The 18,940-nt window shown below is 52.5% G+C and overlaps 1 protein-coding gene across 3 annotated transcripts in view; it reads right to left on the reverse strand.

Annotated features, from left to right (window-relative positions):
* Window positions 1–7,311: 7,311 nt before the first annotated feature.
* The window catches only part of Eefsec (eukaryotic elongation factor, selenocysteine-tRNA-specific), a 196,143-nt gene continuing 184,514 nt past the window's right edge, over window positions 7,312–18,940 (reverse strand). For 2 of the 3 annotated variants that reach the window (NM_001398914.1, XM_039108166.2), the window contains one exon: window positions 7,838–8,372. In NM_001398914.1, coding sequence (NP_001385843.1) covers window positions 8,182–8,372 — 191 coding nt within the window. In that variant the 3' untranslated portion in view covers window positions 7,838–8,181. Of the gene's footprint in view, window positions 8,373–18,940 lie in introns of all 3 variants that reach the window. The other variant, NM_001109249.1, reaches the window with a different exon arrangement.

Raw genomic sequence — 18,940 nt, forward strand, 5'->3', positions numbered from 1 at the left:
GCCCCCATCCCCCGCCCCTGGCCTGCTGTGGATTCTGCCCAGCACTAGGTCAGGTAGCAGAGAGAGACAGAAAGCCTCATCCCACGGGGCATGGAACGAGTGAGGAGAGCAAAGAGCAGTCTGAACACGTTGGATGATCTAACTGACCATCAGGGGAATGAAGCCAAGGAGGGCGAGGATACATGGAGATGCCCAGGCTGGTAGTGAACCAGTCAGGACACAGGCCAGATCACCTGGGCCTTGGAAGTCTAGGGCCTTGCAGGATGTATTTCTGGGTGAGGTGCGCTGCTGGACTGGGGAGAGTGGTGAGGTGGCTGTTATCAGCTGTCTGATGAGAGAGGCAGCAGGAGGCTCAGGTTCATGTTTTGTTACTTATTTATGGCTGGGGATAGATAGAGTAAGTGTGTACTTTACCTACGGCTTTAGCACAGTCCTAAAACACCCACTGTGTGTGTGTGTGGGGGGGGGACTGGCAATGCAACCCAAAACATTTAAGGAGGGGGATGGAGAGATGGCTCGACGGTTAAGAGCACTGGTTGCACTTGTAGAGGACCTAGATTAGATTCCCAGCACCCACATGGTAGCTCACAACTGTGTGTAACTCTGGTCTCAGGAGACTGATTCCCTCTTCTGTGGGCACCAGTTATGCATGTGGTACATGCAGACCAAACACTCACAGACATTAAAATTATTTGGGTGTGGGCTCTGTGACAGGGTCTGGGGTAGGATAGATACTGACTTGAGGACTGCTCTCAAGAGGCTGAGCAGGGGGCAGGATGGGACATACGTGTCCCCAGGTGGGCACTCCAGCTCTGGGAAGAACAGAGAGCAAGTGTTGGGTAGGATGGCTGAGGACCCAAGGTAGGGATAAGAGTCTCTAGCTGGTCACGGGTTCACACACCCGGACTGGTTAAGATGCACACTGACCACTGCACATACTGTGTCATAGAAGACAGACATGGCTCAACCGGTTCTTGTAGAGCGGAGACTGTGGTGTTGCATCCACAGACAGCTGCCTTTTCTGGGTAGGTGTTGCTCCTCCCTTTGTGGTGAACAAGTGACCGATGCAGTGTCACAATACCATTCAGTAGCTCTGCAGCCCTAGCCACAGATCCTGTCCCATATTTCAGCAGAACAGTGATGTACTGTGTCCTCCCTCACTGTGAGTGTGGAATACACAAGGTAGGAGCATGGCTGGGGCTATGAGAGGGACTAACACCCACCCCACATGAAGAGTATCAATGAAAGGGACTCCCCTCCCCCAGTATAATGCAGGATAGGGACAGCGGGACTGTCCCTCCTCAGTGTAAAACAGGATGGTCCCAGTGAGAGGAACTGACCCCCACACCCTAGCGTGAAGCTGACTAGGTCCCAGTGAGAGGGACTATTGTCCAGTGTGACTCAGGATGCTCCTATGCACACATATGCAAGGTAACAAAACACATGAGTCCAGTGTGGACCCTGGACTCATTTAGACTGGGTGCAGAGTCCCCAGGCCACGCAATCTCAGATGGCCCCGTGAGGGTCTCCTCTATCTCTGGGCCTCAACTGTGTGTGTTCCTGGGTTGAAACTGGACTGGTGACCAGCAAGCCCTACCTAGAACAGAGCCTGAGACAAGCCAGCTATGCTGTCAACCTTAATACCTTATGGCTGACAGGTGCTCTCCCAAGGGGCCTAATGCCTACCTGCATACTCAAGGGTGCCTCAGGAGTGCCCCTGACCCTCACTAGACAATGTATCATAGATCTCTCACCTGGCCTTTGGGACTCAGCGAGGAGGGAATCAAGGGGAGGACATCTTGCAGGATATCATGAGTTTGTGAGTGAGAGTTATGTGTCACACACACACACACACACACACACACACACACACACACCCCAGGCTTGTCCCATGTGAGACAGGGCCTTACCACCCTAGCAGCCCCAACCTCCTAGGTTCTCTTTGTGTTGGCTACTTGTCCTTACCTGGACTGCTCCGGCTAAGGGCCTCCCCTGCTGCTGCCCTGGGCTGAGGGGAGGATCTGGAATGCTGGGGAGCCCTGGGAAACCCACTTGGAGGTTGGTAACAACCCCGGCAAGGTTTCTTTTCCAGGCTGGGTTTACACAGCAGCTGCCTGCTGAGGCTGGATGGGCCCTGCCCTTAACCAGCATGTCTACCCATGTGGGTACCCATACTAGCCCTCCCAGCACCTTCCGGCCACCGGGAGATGCTTGTCTGCTTTATCAGTGGTCCCCATGACTCTGACAACTGTCTCTCTTATCGGTGGCCCACTGCCTGTCCATGCCACAGGCTCACTCTGTGGCCTCTGATCTGTGTTGTCCTTGGGGCTAGGCGGAGTCTAGGATGAAGCCTTTCTCCATCTCATGGAGGCTAGCAAGCCACCTGAATCCCAGAGAGGAGACCTTATCTGCAAGTGGTCTGACCTAGCTGACGCCAGGCCTGGAGAAGGCCATCTCCCCTCAGGGGTTGCTGGGAATAGTGATGGGCAGGGTCAGACAGCATACTGATGGTTCTTTCCTTCTGGGCAAGTACCAAGAATTGGGAGATGCAACGATTACTGGCTATCGCACAGCCATCTTCCCTCACATCTGATTAGAGGCGTTGCTCCATCTTTCTCTGCCTTTGTGGTTTTGTCCAGCACCACCCACACCACCTGCCTCTAGTGGCGCCAGCCTGCACCTGTGAGGAGCTGCCTGAGGCTCTCCCCTCTTCCCAGCACAGAATCTGGAGTAGCCTAGTCATTTTCTCAAGAATCCAGCACTGAAGGCATTTTACTTAGCTTGCTCCCATCAGGCCACTCACCTCTGCTGAGCCATCTACCTCTGCCAAGGCTATCCCTGTATCTGCTGAGCCACCTACCTTTGCCAAGGCTATACCTGGATCCCCACTAACCAGCCCCAGAGTCAGCTCCCATCACTTCTCCCCTGCTTCTGTCCCAAGCCCAGCCCTACTCATCTCTGCTGTTCCTGGTAGTCCACAGGGAGGGGGACAACCTTAAATTTCCGATCTCTCTGTCTTCATCATCAAGTGGTTAATTAAACGTGTAGATACAGGATACAAAGGGTTATTGTCACCAGCAGTCACCTTGATGGGCACCATGCTGAGAATGGATCTCTAGACCAGTGTGGGAGGACAGACCAAGATAAAGGGGCAGCTTGAGCCGACACTGTAAGGAACAGGTGGGACGAGTCCCCATGTACAGCTGTGCTCTTTACTGGGGCCTGAGGCCAGTGTGTCTTCTTGGCTATACTGGGGGTTGGGTGGGGTGACAGGGTTTCTTCACAGGTCTGTGTATCATGGGCAGAGATGCTGCTGGTGGGGACAACAGGGTGACAATAGTGTTGGTCACAATGATGTGAACTTACTGATGGCTTTAATAGTGGTGAAATTAGTGCTGGAGGTCAGGGGTGATGGGGTGCAGACAGTTTTGTGTGGGTAATGGGCTTAAGGGTGGAGTAGGATTAGAAATCTGGTCTCTATAACTTGCTCTAAGTTCAATTCATAAGGCCTTCGAGAAAAGGGTTTTTCAGGGCCTTTTCCTGGGTCTCTGGGAAGTCCGTCCCCTTCTGCTTTTCTAGACCCCTAGCTGGGGGTCCCACTGTTTCATGAAGTAGAGCTTGGGCACTGTGGCTGCCAAGATCTAGCCTACAGGATGGAAAATAAAGAGGGAAGGACTCCGGAAGAGACAGACCCGTGGGCCTGGCTGGGGAGGCTGACACTTCTTCCTCCCACGTGGTCGTCCACTGTCCTGTGCAAGAGCTGGAATCGTGGGCTCAGGGTATGACAAGTGCAGAGCCCAGCTTATGAAGGCCAAGAGAGGCAGAAAGAGACCGATGTAAAGGGCAGAGGCCTGAGAGTGAGCCACACATAAGTCTCCTCCTGGGGCCCTGCTGTGGAAAAGGGTTCTGGCTACCTCCATGAGACTAAGGGAACCCTATGGCTCAGGGGAGGGTGGGTGCTGATGGGAACCATATAGAGGAAGAAATCCCCACCCACCGTGGTCCCTTGCAGCTGTGCATGTCAGGGCCAAGCAAAACCAGGGCCCAGAAGTGGTCATGTGGGAGGGGTGCCCACAGGGTGTCCCTAAAAGGGTCACCAGGCTCCAGTAGTCTTTATCAGGGGCCCCAGCTGTGGCCGCAGGAAGTCACTGTTTTGCTGCTGGTCTCCCTTCTAGGACCATGATAACGTCAGGGGATCATAGTGTATTGAGCAACAACACCTAAGCCTGGCTGAGGGACCTCTGACCTACAGGTTTACCGGCTGGACCTGAGCATGCAGGCTGAGGTGGAAGAAAGGGTACAGGCCGTGTGGGAAGGCCCTGTCTGCTTTCCCAAAGTCTAGTGACTACAGGAAAGGTAGGTCTGTGTGTCATGCTGGGCCAGAACAAAGGGACCCACCCCAGTTAGCGTCCAAAGTTGCATCTTTGCTGCCCTACCCAATTCTGTCCTTATATCCAGGTTCCACCACCCATGTTGAGTTCCCAAACCTTCCACACACACCCTTCCCACTGTCATCCTGAACTGCTTCCCCTCCCACAGCCAGAAACTTCTCTATCCTGGAGCCACCCTATAGGAACCCTTCCCCCAGGCCTTTGACTGGTACAAGAAGGGTCTCCTGGAATCCACCGCTGCTGCTGCTCTTCAGGCTTCCTCAGGCCTCCCCACTCCAGTCTCCCTGTCAGCCTTACCCCAATACTATGCTGCCCAGCTGCTCCCAGCAGGCAAGCCTGCTGCTGGCTGAGGTGAGCTAATTAATGGCTAACTCTACTATCAGTGGTGTAGTGATTACTTGTTTTAATGAGGGCTGCTCCTGTGGGGGCTCCTGGAGGGCTGGGATTTGGGGAACCCTTAACTCGCTTTCTTCTAGTTAGCTATCAGTTCTCCCTGTTAGAGCCTGTACTTCTGGCCCAACAGCCCCTCCTGCCCTGGTAAACTCCCATCCTCTCTTCAAGATCTTGTTCATGGCGCCTCTGTAGTCTCTTGGCAGAAGTGTCATAGCTGTCCCTCCCAGCTAGAATTGGGAGTCCAGGAGTGGTGTTCAGGAAACCTGGCAATATGGAGCCTGTCCAGGTCAGGAAGCCTGGGCTGGGCTGACCCTCGAGCTGCAGGGATTCTACCTGGCTCAGGGCTCTGAGTTTGGTGCTTCTGGTGTCCCTACTGTTCGTCTTGCCAGGTCCTGGACAAGATGCTGGTTCACCTTTGGGCTCTGTGTACTGTGGGTCAGCACCCTGCATCCCCACATACATCAGGCCCCTCTCTCCTTTATTCCACTTCTGTGCAGACGTCACACATGCAGTAGACAGGCAAACTCTGAGCACATGGTGTCCAAACAGTGGCCCTGTCCAGAGCTTCTGTACATGCATGTACCCAGGTGCACATGGGCCTGGCTGGGAGGACAGAGACTGCCCCTTCTGCCCCAGGCCTCCACGCCTTCCCATTTACCAGCCGTTATCTATCAAAAATATATTAACCCCGAGCCTGTTTCCATCAGAGTCTCGGTTCCAGGGACGGTTCCAGATAAGCCTTATCTCTGTGCTGTGCATTAGCCCCATGCTCCAGGGCCTGCCAATCATGCTGCCCCCACCCAGCCTGTGTTGTGACACTGCTATGACTTCATATTGTGCAGGCAGGCCAGCCAGTAAACCAGAGGGTGCCTCTTTTCCAAAAACACACTATGGCAAGGAGTTTGGGATTGTCTAGGGCCCTAACCCTTGGCACAGATCCCAAGTGAGTTCCTGTGGGCTATGGCTACAATGGCCCTGGCCCTTTGGAGCTGTGTCTTCCTTAAAACACTGGAGCCTGGGGCTGTGTGAGGGGTGGAGAGTCCTGGAGCTGAGGGTCCTGCCTATAGCCAGTCCTGGTTAGCAGTGCATACCGCTCCCCTCCCACTGTTGCCTTGGCTGGGCCGCCCCTGCAGACTGCACACCCTGGCTTTAACTCACTAATGGGTATTCAGGTTTCCATCAATATCATGCCTGAGAAAGGCCTCTTCTGGGGTTGTGTTCTGAGGCCATACTGGGCAGGCCTGCCTTATACACATCCTCAGAGTCCTATAAGCATTCAGGGGTCACATGCTGAGCAGCCCCTCCTAGTGCTCAACCCTGAGTTCTTCTATGTTGTCTCCACTCATTCACTCTGAGCTCTGGGCTTTAAGGAAAGCAGTCTTCAGGAGAGATGCTGGGATATAGACATGGACACATACAGGTCCTGGAGAAAATGGCTGAACTGGAGCTGTCCTAGGGCTGGGGCTGGCTGCAGTACCTCTTGTGGGTTTATAGGCCTCTATCCTTCACTGTGTATATACCTGTTGGCTTTCTCCCAGGCTACAGAATGTAATGTTCAGCAGAGTCCCAAGTCCTCAGATCTACCCTACAGAGCAGTGGGTTCTCTCATATAATGGGGACCCTGAGGTACAGACTAGAACTTGACTAAAGTCATAATACCAGGGAAGACAGGGCTAATATGCCCCAACTTGAAGGACCTCTGAAAGGAGTAAGCTTCAGGGCCTCTGTTCAGGGGAGGATGTTGGTCCAGGCCCTGCACTGAGCAGAATGGCTTCCTTATCTATAATGATTCAGACCTGCTCATCTGTCTACCGACACTTAGAGGCCACCAGTCCTGGAAGGCCTCTGCTGCTTCCAGGATTGATGTAGGGGCTACCCAGGTTGGCTATCTGCCCTGAGGCCCATGCCCAATCCTGGGCCTCACTGGCTCTAACTGGCTGTTCCCCCCAGGCATCCTAATAGGTAAATAGGGTGGGGTTGGGGAAGCTCAGCCAGTGGCCCAGTCCTTAAGGCACGGTGGTCTTTAGAGCTGGGTCAAGCTAAATGAGGGCACAGGAGGCTCAGGACCAAGCAGCAGGCAGCCACCCCTGAGGTACCCATGTAGGTGACAGCAGCGGGGTTCATGGGAGCTAAAACTCAGCTGCATTGGGAAAGGAGCACCTGTAATGCCAGTGGCCACACTCACTACATTTGTTGTCCTCTGGGTCACACCCAGGCCAAGGAACTGACAGGCCATTGGCAAGGGTATCATGGAGTCCTGCAGCTAGAGGAAGCCTGTCCCTAGTGGCCTGATAGCTTGCATTCAGCTATAGGCCATCCTGACTATGGCTGCCTGGGGCCTGGCCAAGGACAGTGAACAGCAGCCACTGCCATCCTGGCCTCTTGGAGGAATGAGGGGCTTGGCGGGCTGATGATATATTTGATTAGGGGCCATGACTTACAGGGACACTGTGTTCTGTGGTCTGGCTCCTTTTCCTCTGCCCTCAGCTCTGGGGCTTAACAGACCCAAGTCATTTGATCACAACCTGCCCCTGTTAATATTTTTAATGCCATTTTTGAAAATTAAAGCATAATGCACTGATTACTGGGATAAAGGGAGGCCTTCATGTCTGTCTGGAGGCCAAACTGGGAAACAGTGGGACATCTGCTCCCCTTACAGGTGTCTGGAAAAGTTCTGATTTCCCTCATTGGTCAGTTCTACCCTCTTGCCCCCGTCTCAGTCCCCATACTAAGCCTGAGGGTGCTGGGGCTGAAGAAGAGCATGAAGAGAGTCCAGGTATTCCACCCCTGGTCTAGCACCCTTGGGAGTCCATGGTTCCAAAACTGGAGGCCAGGGCCTATTGATCTCTAGTGTAAGAATGGAGCCCCAGGGTACTAACCCCTGACCAGAGGATCCCAGTAAACTCAGCCGCTCAGAGAGCCTCCATTCTTCAAGGTCCATCCACGACATCCCAGGAGCCACTTGGCTGACCCTAGCAGCTCGAGTCTTAAACCCAATGCACACAATACCCTGCGATGTCTGGTGTTCCCCTGGAAGACAGGCAGACTATAGGTACACTAGGCCACATAGGGGATGTTTATTTCTAGTTGGAGGGTGCCAGCTACTTGGGGCAGGGCTGAGTGGCTGCACATTCCCTAACTGGGGAAGACCGATGTTCTTGTCTCCGCTAGGACGCTTTCCTAATGGGCCTAGTTGCTATCCTGGGTGGATGCAGGGATGGAGTGACAGGCCCTCCTGGCACTGCTCTTCACTTCCCCCACGTTTTCTCAATGGGGCTCAGTAACAGTGCGGATGGCAGTTGGATGGGGCTGACTGCCTATAGGACTGAGGAGGTAGAGGCACGTCTGGGGGCATCTGGCACTGTGGTACAGCTTGTAGCTGGACAGGACGGTTCATTCAGGGAGTCTGTACCATGCGCTTCTGGGTGTCAAAGACATAGCGCTTGAAAGACAGGCTGAGTGTCACAGGCTGTATGGGTTCTGGACGCTCAGTGCTCTCTTCTTGCTTGGTGGTTTCCCCACGGCCAGCTCGGCTCCGCTTCTTGAGTGTAGGTGTCAGGATCTTCTTAGACTCAGGGCTGAGGCCACCTGCAAGGGATAAAAGTGTCACTGACTCACTGAAGGCAAGTCTGTTCTTGTCTTCCAGCTCCATGCCCTCCCCCAACTCAGCATCGCTACAAGCCAGTCACTTTTGGGGCGTAAGTCTCTGATCTTCTGGCTGCTCATCTGGTCCCTAAGGTCCAAACGCTCTCTGGGAACTGTTCTACCGCCAGACATGTCACTTAAAGTTCCTGGTCACCACGGAGATACCCTCTTACCACTGTATTGGGAGTCTGACCCTGTAGCAGGCTCTAGCGTCTTCTGCCTCCAGGTGTGTTCAGGAGGGGAGCCGCAGCAGACTAGAGGTGATCAGGGGAACAGGGGGAGGTTTAATCAGCTCTCCTGGGTTGAAGCTCTCGTGGGGATCCCACCCAGGCTCTGGGAGACACTGTCTATCACCTGTCTCTAGCTGGTTCCTCCATCCTCACCACCCAGAATGAGGCTGGGCTCCTAGCCATTCTCAAGAGCTCAACACAATGTTTCTTCACCCACAACTCCCTTTTCTTTTTCTACTTCCACAGTGGAAGATGTCTCCTGACCCCTCGGTGAGGGGCTGTGCATAGCAGCTTGGCTGTTTTTAAGTTAAGCTGCATCCTGACAGTGTCTGACAGCTGCAGACTCTGTGCAGTGGTTACTGAGTCCAGCACCCTATTTAGTCCTGTGTTGAGATATTCCACTGTCTTAGGTTAGTAAATGAGATGCTGGGCAGAGGCTCAGGCTGCACCTGCTAGAACCTACCAGCACCTAGAGGAATCTCCTGACATCTTCTAATTCACCTGCATGTGGGCCTCTGACAGGGCCTTTTTTTTTTTTTTTTTTTTTTTTTTTTTTTTGTTTGTTTAGACAGGGTTTCTCTGTATAGCTCTGGCTGTCCTGGAACTCACTATGTATACCAGGCTGGCCTCAAACACAGAGATAGTCTTGCTTTGCCTTCCGAGTGCTGTGATCACAGGCATATGTGTTTTCCGGCAGCAGCCTGATCTTTGGCCCCACATTTGTGGCTTTTCCTCCTCTCAGATGGTGCCTAGGGCCTGGAGTGAGAATAGGGACCTGGGCTGGTGCCAGGCCTGCAGGTATCTGAGTCCCTGAATCAGAGCTGGGCCTTCCTCCTGCTGGCACCAGACCCTGACAAATGGTAAGGGCCTGTCTCTCTCTGGTGCCAGGAGGTCTGATCGCTGAAGAGGTGCAGGGCTCCAGAGCGTCTATGCCATGCTAGGAGACAGGTGTGGCCCAATCAGCAGCCCATCTCATCTGCGATGGCTCTGGTTACACACGGTGCATACCACATCAGCTCAGAGCAGGCAGGGATGCAAGAGTAAGTCTGGCATTGGCAATACTGTGGCCATTCAGCAGCTTCGTCACCTTGGCGTCATAGCGATCTTAACAACATTAAGGGTCTACCAAAAAAACCTGTGCCAACAGCTCACGGGGCAATGTGGCAGATACATCACAGTCTTTAGTGTCCCTCTTCCTTTGCCAGGTGATACATGCTGAGGGATTGGAGCTGTGCCTACCACAGGAGCCTGGCTCAGCTCAGGCTGCAAAGGCCTCTCAGATCCCCAGGGCTCTCCTTTTAAAGATACCGGGCACTGCAGGGTCAGTGGGCAACTGGGAGTGGGCACGCAGTCCAAGCCAGGTCCCCTGGACATTCTAGACTCAGAAGGACTGACGGCCAACAGGCTTGGAAGCAGATAGCCCCAGATAGCAAGATCCTTAAGGAAATGATCCTGTGTCCCTGGGAGGGTGGTAGTAGCAGCTTTGATGTGCCTAATGCAGGGCTCTCTGAAAAAGACTGCTGGACTCATGGCCAGATGACAGGATCACCACAGAGATTACTGGCAGGCTGTATAGGCAGAGGGAATCTGTGATATGGCCAAGTCCATGAAGTATATGCTTGGTTCTGTAGGAGAAAGGTGCTGACTGGGCCGGGGAGTCAGCAGGCAGCATAGGGTATCTGCATCTTTAGACCAGGGGCCCTCAGGCAGGACAGTTTCCCACCTTGCTACCCCATTCTACTGGCTTTACCTATGTGCATTGGCAAACACAGTGATTCCCACCAAACACCAGCTTCCCTGTCCTGTGTCTGGCTTTGTCAGCCCCTCAGCTAGGATGATGTATTCCCTAGAGCTCTGAGAGCATCTATTTTACTATCTTCTAGTCCCTGTTCATGTGTTACCTCTCAGGCCTACTAGCTACCTGGCCACTGTACCCAACCTCTCTGGCCCTCACCTGCACCACGTCTTTCCTATGGTAGACTGTTACCTCATGGTCAGTATCTGCTATCTTCCTGTGACCAGTCCCTCTCCTGTGAGTTTTCTGTCTGCACCCATGTGATCTGCACGAGGACTCTGGATCCCACCTGTCAATGCTACTGGGATTCTACAGGACTGAAGGCAAATTCCTAGTCCAAGAATCCTGAGAGCATGCATTTAGGAATAGCTTGTGAGATAGCTCCTGAAAATCAATGTCAACCAAGAAGTCAACTCCCAGGGATGCAGACCAGACAAGCATGTACCAGGTAGGCCCGTGTGCAGAGGTGCCTCCACAAGGAGCTGAGCAGACCTGAGCAGCTGGTCAGGGCTGGAGGAACAGAGATACCGAAGAGCTTCAGGCTCACCCAATGGGAGCAGACCTGGTGACTACGATTGTCTGATCCCCTCTGTGTTTGAGCACCAGAGAACCACACATCTAGCATCAGTTAGAGGGCACCCAAGACGGAGGGACAATGAGACAAATCCCCTTGCTGTAGTAAAGTGATGTTCAGAAGGACTGAGTATGATCAATGAACATTTAAAAACAAACTCGTGCTAGGGGCACGGAGCTAGAGATGGCTTATTCAGTAATAAACTTACAAGCCCGAGGACCTGAGTTCAGATCTCCAGCAACCAGGTAAGAAGCTGGGTAAAGTGGTGTGCACCTATAATCTTACTATCTAGGAGGCAAAGACAGGAGATTCCTGGGGCCTGCTAGCCAACCAGTCTAGCTGAGTTTTGTGAACTCCAGGTTCAGTGAGAGTAGCTCAAAAAAAAAAAAAAATTAGGCTCAGTAATAGAGGAAGACACTCAAAGTTGACCTTTGTCCTATATACAAAAGATGTATTCTAAACTTAATGCAGCAGGCAGAACTTTCAGAAGAACCCTACCAGCTCCAAGCTGCAGAGAAAAGACCAGAAGGCTATGTGCCCAGCCAGCAGGGTTCACAAGAGATGACATGTAGTGCCTTTCTTCTACTTTCCTGCCTAAGGGTTCTGAGGAACCCTGGGTTAGGCACAGAGGTCTGCCTACCACAGGCCCTACAGTGTACCCACTCCTGAGCCCAGACAAGAGACTATGTGCCGCAGTATGATCTAGCACACAGGCAAGCAGGGAAGGAATGATCAAGAAACAGGCTGGCACTTGGAGGCCAGCAGCTGAGCATGAATAGGACTCCATTATGGGCACGAAGGTCAAAGTGTCCGACTCAGCTGCTTCAGCTAGAGCAGAGATTTCAAGGGGCAGGCTCAGGGACTGCTCCTCAGCTCCCACTGGCCATTCCTGCAGCTCTATTCCCTTGCCACCACAGAACATCCTCTAAGGCCTATGGGAACCTGGGACCTGGTTACACTGACAGGAGTGTGTCCTCACTCAGGGCCCATGTCTGCCTCCTCTGCCTCTTCACTCTCTGATGCTCCTGTCTCTGAGCACCAAACCAAGGCACAGGGAACCAAGCAAGGGTCCATGAGCTGTGTTCCTTCCCACCTACTAAATTCAGTCTTTGCCACTGCTCCTTGGAGCATGTCGCCCAACTGCCCCAGACTCCTAGGAGTTCCACTAAGCCCTTATTTCACGGTGGTTCTGTAGTGCGTGCCTCAGAGGCTGGTGAATGGTGGTGTTCTTGCTGGGCACAGAGCCCTCTAGGTTTCCTGGGGAATGTGAATGCTGTATGTGGCATCTCTACATGTCCCTCCACAGGCCATTCTCCATGCACCCACTTACCCATATACACATCACACAGCATATGCAGGTATCATTACTCACCCGTGCTACATACACTTGTGTCCTATGGCCCTGTATATACCGGCACACACCCCACACATACACTTACCCATATACATACCACACTCATACCTACCTGCACTCATCTCTATAACATACGTTTACATGTTAACCCCTCCATGCCACAAACACCTGCATGCATTCCACCCAGATGAACAGGGCAGTGGTGAGGCCTAGGGAAAACATGTCTGCCCTCAAGTGGTCCAGAGAACAGTCTGGCTCAGACATCAGGCTGGACTGGTCCTCTCGCTGGCAGGGTGGTGTTGGGCTGAGGTAGGCTATGATGTCCTCTGTGCAGGAGGCCCACTCTCCATAGCCATCATGTCCTAGAACAGTCCTGGAGCCTGCTCTACTTTCCTCTGAGTCCAGACACCACTGAGGGTGGCAGTGACCCCGTGTGACACCAGTGCTCATGGCTTCCCATGGAGACCTCTCCCAGGGCCTGGCTGGCCTTTCTCACTGTGCGCCAGCCCCACACAAAGGCACAATGGGCTGCAGGCTGCTGGATCTTGGCTCTGCTGGGCAATCAGGGAAGAATGTGGGAAGTGAAGTTTTTCAAGCCCAGCGCGGTGCCGCCCGGCAGTGGCCATCAAAGGCCAGCAAATTGCCTCCAATTGCTGGCGTCGCTTTCATGTCAGGGGCCAGACTAGAAGAGGGGCCTTCACACTGGAAGGCAGCTGGCAACCCCCAGTGAGAACAGATCCCTTATAAGCATCTTAGGGTCAGTAGCCCCCTCAGGGGCTGTAGAAACAGGGCAGAGGGGGAATGGGCTCAGGGGTTTTCCTGGGGTAGCATTCTGGTAAGGACTGCTGGGCGGCAGCTGGAATGGCCACAGGGTCCACATTCAACAGGTTTGCAGCTGGACAAGACATGGGGCCATGTGCAACTGAACTCTGAGTAGAAGTGACTTGCTTCTGCACAGGGGCCTACTGCTGCTGTTGCTGCTGGCAAAGGTAGAAACTACCTTGGGTGGAGTCAGGGTGCTGGCTATGAGGCTCGAGCAGGCAGGACAAAAATGAGTGAGTTGGTAAGGTGGAAGAGACCTTAATGCAGGTCTGGCAGTCCCACCTCATACACAGGAGGCTTTGGTTGCACAGGATTTGCAGGGATCCAGGTGAGGTGAGCTAAGGTGTATTTCCTCCATCCAGCTGTGTGATGAAGCTGGGGTCTGAGTGTGATACTCCTGTCTGTCACAGCTGGCTTGTCATCGGCCCCTCACCTAGCTGGGGACAGGCCGGAAGGACAGATCTTGAAGATCTGGGGAGAAAAGCCCCTCCTGGGTTCCCTCTGAACTTGTGTGGGGAGTGACTGGGTCCTCCTGCCCTGTGTTGGTAGGTGAGGCCCTGGGCTTCCTGCCACACAGGCCTATCCCCTCCAGCTGTGGGTACCAGCTCCCTGCTTTCCCTCTTTCCTTCTCTGCAACGGTCATGTATGTAAACAAAGATGCAATTTGCTTTAAAGAGATAAGGTGATTAATTTTTTTAAAGAAAGAAGCAGAACTGTATTCTGCTGTTCCAGTAACAAAAGGAATTAGAGGAGGGGTGGCAGACAGGCCTGTGTAACCACAGAACCAAGTCCCTGCTGAGGCTCTGGAGTACACTTGATGGCTTACATAGTTCTTTGATTGGGAGGAAACAGAGGCAATGGGCCCTGCATGCCCATTTTGATGTCTTAATATTGCCTAATTCCTTCTTTAATTTATATTAAGCTTCTTAGCAACAACAATGAATTCTTCAAAAACAAAAAAAGGACCCTTTGCAGAGATATTCCCGCACCAAGTTAACTGAAGTCACAATGCAGCCGGGCTTTGGAGATTGGGGTGTGTGGGGAGGAAAAATGGAGCAGGATGTGTTAGTTTTTTAAAAAAGAAAACCAAAATTACTCTAATCCAGACAGGAAATGACTTGGTCTTGAGACTTAGATAGACGCTTTGCCATTGGGGGATGGGAGGGAGGGTAGCCTAGGGGAGATATTCGCTGTCAGCCATAGGTGAGCTGTCAATCACCTGAGGCCAGCTTCTTACTACTCAGTCCTGTGAGGTTGCCACCCCATGAGGTAAATGCAGCTCCTTGAAGCATGTGTTGGCACTAAGAAATCCCCAGGTCCAGGTTCCCCACTGACAAAGTGTCATTTTATGTGCAACATGGAACCTTGGACTTTCTGGCAATCCTACTCCAAGCCCCTGTGCACACTGAGGGTTAACGTATGCTCCTTAAAGATCCCAGGGCCTCTGCAGTGCAGGTCCTGTTGACCGGGCCATGGCACAGTCTATGTGTGAACTTCCCAGCCACTGTTGCAAGCCTCTCTCTGCTTACTCACCTTTGTGCTGTCCAAAATCCTTTTAGAACAAATCTTGACCACCTCTCCCAGTTCAGCCTCTCCCAAAGCAATCTCTAGATCCCTACATGTGCTCAGATGGTCTACAGTCCCTAGGCACCCCAGTTGCCTGCCTCCTATAGTCCTTTCTCATGCTTCAGCTGCCTCAGCTCCAGTCTCTGGTGGACTTCCTCAGTGGATTTAGTGCCCTTTGCCTAGACTTTCAGTAAGAGGTGTGTTGTACCCTGGTAGTCTTCCTCCTGCACCTACCCTTCCTCAGAGACTCCAGCATGGGCCATGTTGGCCCTTTCAGCTTGCCTGCAACCAGCAGAAGGGTTCCTGAGCATGGTTCTGTTCCAGACAGCTGCTAAGCCCACATAGGCTGGGGGCAACGAATGCATCTTCTGATTGCAGCAAGCAGGCAATGGAGGGGAATCCTGGAAAACTAGAACTCTTCCAACTCTGCTGGCCACATTCATCCAGACTTGGAGCCCTTTGGGGTGAGGATAAGGAAGGAGTCCTGGATCTATCTGTTCCCGCCCTTCAGGCTCAACCAGAGTTGCCAGGTAGATGTCCACACCTTTTAGGCAGTAGGCCATGGTGCTGGGTGGATGGGGTGAGAGGTCAGTGGGGATAGCATAAGGACAGAGTTGAGGTGTGTCAGGAGCGGGGATAGCACCATAACAAAGCTAAGTGGGGTGGGTGGGTAGTGAGAATCCAAAAGGGAGAGAGCTGAGTCACCTCTGCAGGGTAGGGTTGCAAGAAAGTGTGTTGGTGGCTGAATGCCTTCTCTCCCTCCTGTTCAGTGGGTCCAAGGGATGCCAATCTCAGGTCACTTCTGACACTGCTATCGCCAGCACCTCACATGGCCTCTCACCTAGCCAGTCCATACAGGTGTCCCATAGGTGAGTCACTACTCAGATAGATAAGGGCTCATAACCATGGTCAAGGAGCAGGACTTATATCCAGGGCTGTGCTCATGAAGTACCCACTGCAGCCTGGTGCTGCACGCCAGGTCCTTTCACTGCTTCACCAGGGAGGCCCAGGCTCCAGGACATCTCTTCAGAGACTTCTGGGAATTAGGCCTCTACACTCTGGGTCACCATGGGGAAGTGTTGGTTGGCTGGATCTGAGGGCTACTGGATGCCCCCATGTGGGGAAAATGGTCTTGAAATTAGCTAAGTGCTATCTAAGGGACCTTGAAGGAAGGCCATCTGACTGGCTACAGAAAGCTTGGCTTGTGTCCCACTAGCAACAGATCTCTGGGCCAGTCAGAGAAAATACTCATTGCAATGGTGACTATGTTCTAGACAGTCATACCTTAACTGCAGCCACTTCTAGACCACTTGCATGCCAGGTAACTGAGGGACAGAGACACTGAGTAACGTGCCCAGGGCCACAGTGAGGACTTCATTTAGATTAATGCCTTCAACCACTCTGCACACCTCTTTCCACCCACCCTCCCTCCCTTGTGCTCGGGGGCAGTGCTGGCTGTGGTGTGGTCTGTTCCAATCTACAGGGACTGAGGAACTATATTTTCCTGGTAAATGGGAAAGATTAAAGAAAGGCAGCCCTGAAGCCAGAGAGGTTGGGGGCAGGGTCCTGGTGGCTTCCCAAGAAGTATTTTCCCCCACCACTCAGGGGGCAGAATTTTAATGCTCCCACCCTCCACATGTACACTCTTTAACATAAGTTAATCTTCAATTAAAATACCTAGAGCAGAAACTAAGATAACTGTTTAAAGGGTAGAGCTATTGACAATAAAAGTCATCTTCATATTACCTTCATATTGCTTTTTCTTAAAAAAAACCCCACATATTAAAAACGTCATTTTTATGACTTGGGGGGAAAAGCCCTAGAGAATAATGAGACTGAACAAAGGCTCAGGAGCAGTCATTTTCCAGGGTCCATGTGTGGCATCCTGATTACTGTATCAGCTCTGCTGCCAGAGCAGAGGGAGCACCAAGCACAGGTGACCAATATACCACTGTCCTCTGTGGCTGGCAGGCCTTCGAAGGGCAGGAGTGGCATGGCAGCATGGTCCCTACCCACATTCCTGAGCTGCAGACTCTGACAGCTTATCCCTCATCATCACTTGCCTGCAACCCAGGGTGTCTAAGTGCACAGTTGATGCTCTGAGTGAGATGACTGGCTATACTCTGTTCTCTGGGTAGCCTCTAGGGACTATCTCAGACCTGGCCTGTAGCTGGAAGTGGCGTGCTCATTGGGACACTGGCACTCCAGCCTGCTCTCCTGGATGTCTGCCAAGGCGAGGTGTACCTGTAGTTTTTTCAATCTTATTTTTAATGATGGTTCTTAAATGCTTTAACCTCCCTTGTAGCCCACCATCCACCAGAATTGGAAAAGAAAAGATATGGGGAAAGTGGACCTGTTTAGAAAGGTTCTTTGGAGCAACTCCTGCCTGTATTGTTGGAAATTGGCAGTTCAGTTCATAGGTCAGCAGTGGCAGCTCAATCCATTTGTAAACACTTCGTGGATACACCAGCGGTCCTGTTCGGTAGAGTCAGGTTAGCAACAGTAGTGATAAGACCTAGCAGAGACAGCCAGGCCTCAACCTTGGCTCGAGTCAGCAGGAGGGACCCAGAGGGACACCAGGAGTTCTCAGCTGTGCTTCTCTTAGGGATGTGAAGATCAAAAAAGACTTGAGACCCATAAGCATTGCACAGCTAGCTGTACCAGCAAGCCAAGCTCTGTCTTTGTTACTCCATGGAGTCCTATTTCTACCCTCCAAACATCATGAATCCTCCATCCTTGCCTCAGCACCAGTCTTGTCTCAGTGTGTGCATCCAATTGGCCCAAGTCCACAGAGTCCCAACAGATGGACCTTAACTACACAATGTAAATCTGACCGATACATGCATACTGTTAGAAGGACTCCTTCATCACGTGTCCTTTCACATGCTTGCTTTAGCAGAACATCCTCTCTCCTGTGTCTGCTTCAGTGAAATGTTCCTTCACGAGTCTGCTTTAGTCTTTCATCTGTGTCCACTTCAGGAAAACACTCCTTCATGTGTTTGCCCCAGCAAAACACCTTCCAGCACAGCTGACTCTCCAAAGAGCCCATAAGCTTCCACTTCAGCTAGGTCTCCTCACACTGAGAGCTCATGGGTCCTTGTTCCCAAAGCAGGTCTGGAGGGCAGTACTTCTCAGTGACCATATCTTGGTTCTTCTCCCCAGACTGGCCCCTTTGTTCCAACCCTCCCTCTTTCATAGCAGCTATCTCTAGGGTCACTATTGACTGCTGCCTGCCTGGACCTCTTACAGCACCATGCAGCACAGTGCCTGATGGTCTAAGTGGCTCTTGTGTACTGATATGTGACATTTTCCAAAATACCACACTGTGCTCTGGCCCAGGCTGAGACTTGTCCCTGTGGCTCCCGGTTGTGGTTCATCATAGCTAGTGGGGTTGTTCACACATGGGAGGCCCTCAGGCAGGCCTCTGATTTGGAAAACCTCCTACAATGTGTCTCTTTGGAAGCTCTTGGGAGCTTAAGGGCCACAGATGGCTGGGCTCCTCACTGGGGACCTGAGTCCTAGTGGTGAGCTCTGTGCATCTTAAGTACAAGAGTTCCAGTCTAGCACAGCACCAGAAGAACAGCCATTGTAAAGCTCTGGATCCCAGTCTGGACCTTGGAAGCCTGGCCAGTGTTATGAGGAGGCTGTCTTTAAAGGGACATGGGGTCATCTCTGGGACCAGCTCAGAGCCTTAGGGACAGAGTGCTGTGCTGTCAAGGTCCAACTGCGAGCAATGCCTCTTCTTTTTACTCAGAAGCCTTCCCTACAGGTGCTGCATGGTTAGGGCTGGAGAGGGACCAGAGGAATCAGGGACAGGAGCCAGTATACTGTGGAAGGAAGTGGGTCTATCACTTCCTGCTTCAACTACATTCCCTATCATGCAGTATACAGAGAGAGCGAGCCAGGGGCAGCCCTTACCTCCATTTTCCTCTGATACCTTGTGGGGACCCAAGGATGGTGACTGGTATACTGGGGTAAGGTTAGAGAGAACATTGTGGCCTGGACACTTGCCTGCCATCACACAGTAAGGAGGTGGGGTAAGAGCGTACCTCCTGCATGGGCCATGGCTTCCTCTGCTGACAAAATGTGCCACCTCTGCTGAAGCCCTCGTTGTAGTGGTCAGGCTTGAGGCCCCTCCATTTCCCAGTACATAGTGGTTATAAAGTAGAG

The sequence above is a fragment of the Rattus norvegicus genome, chromosome 4, assembly GCF_036323735.1.
Source record: "Rattus norvegicus strain BN/NHsdMcwi chromosome 4, GRCr8, whole genome shotgun sequence".
Classification (NCBI taxonomy): Eukaryota; Metazoa; Chordata; class Mammalia; order Rodentia; family Muridae; genus Rattus; species Rattus norvegicus.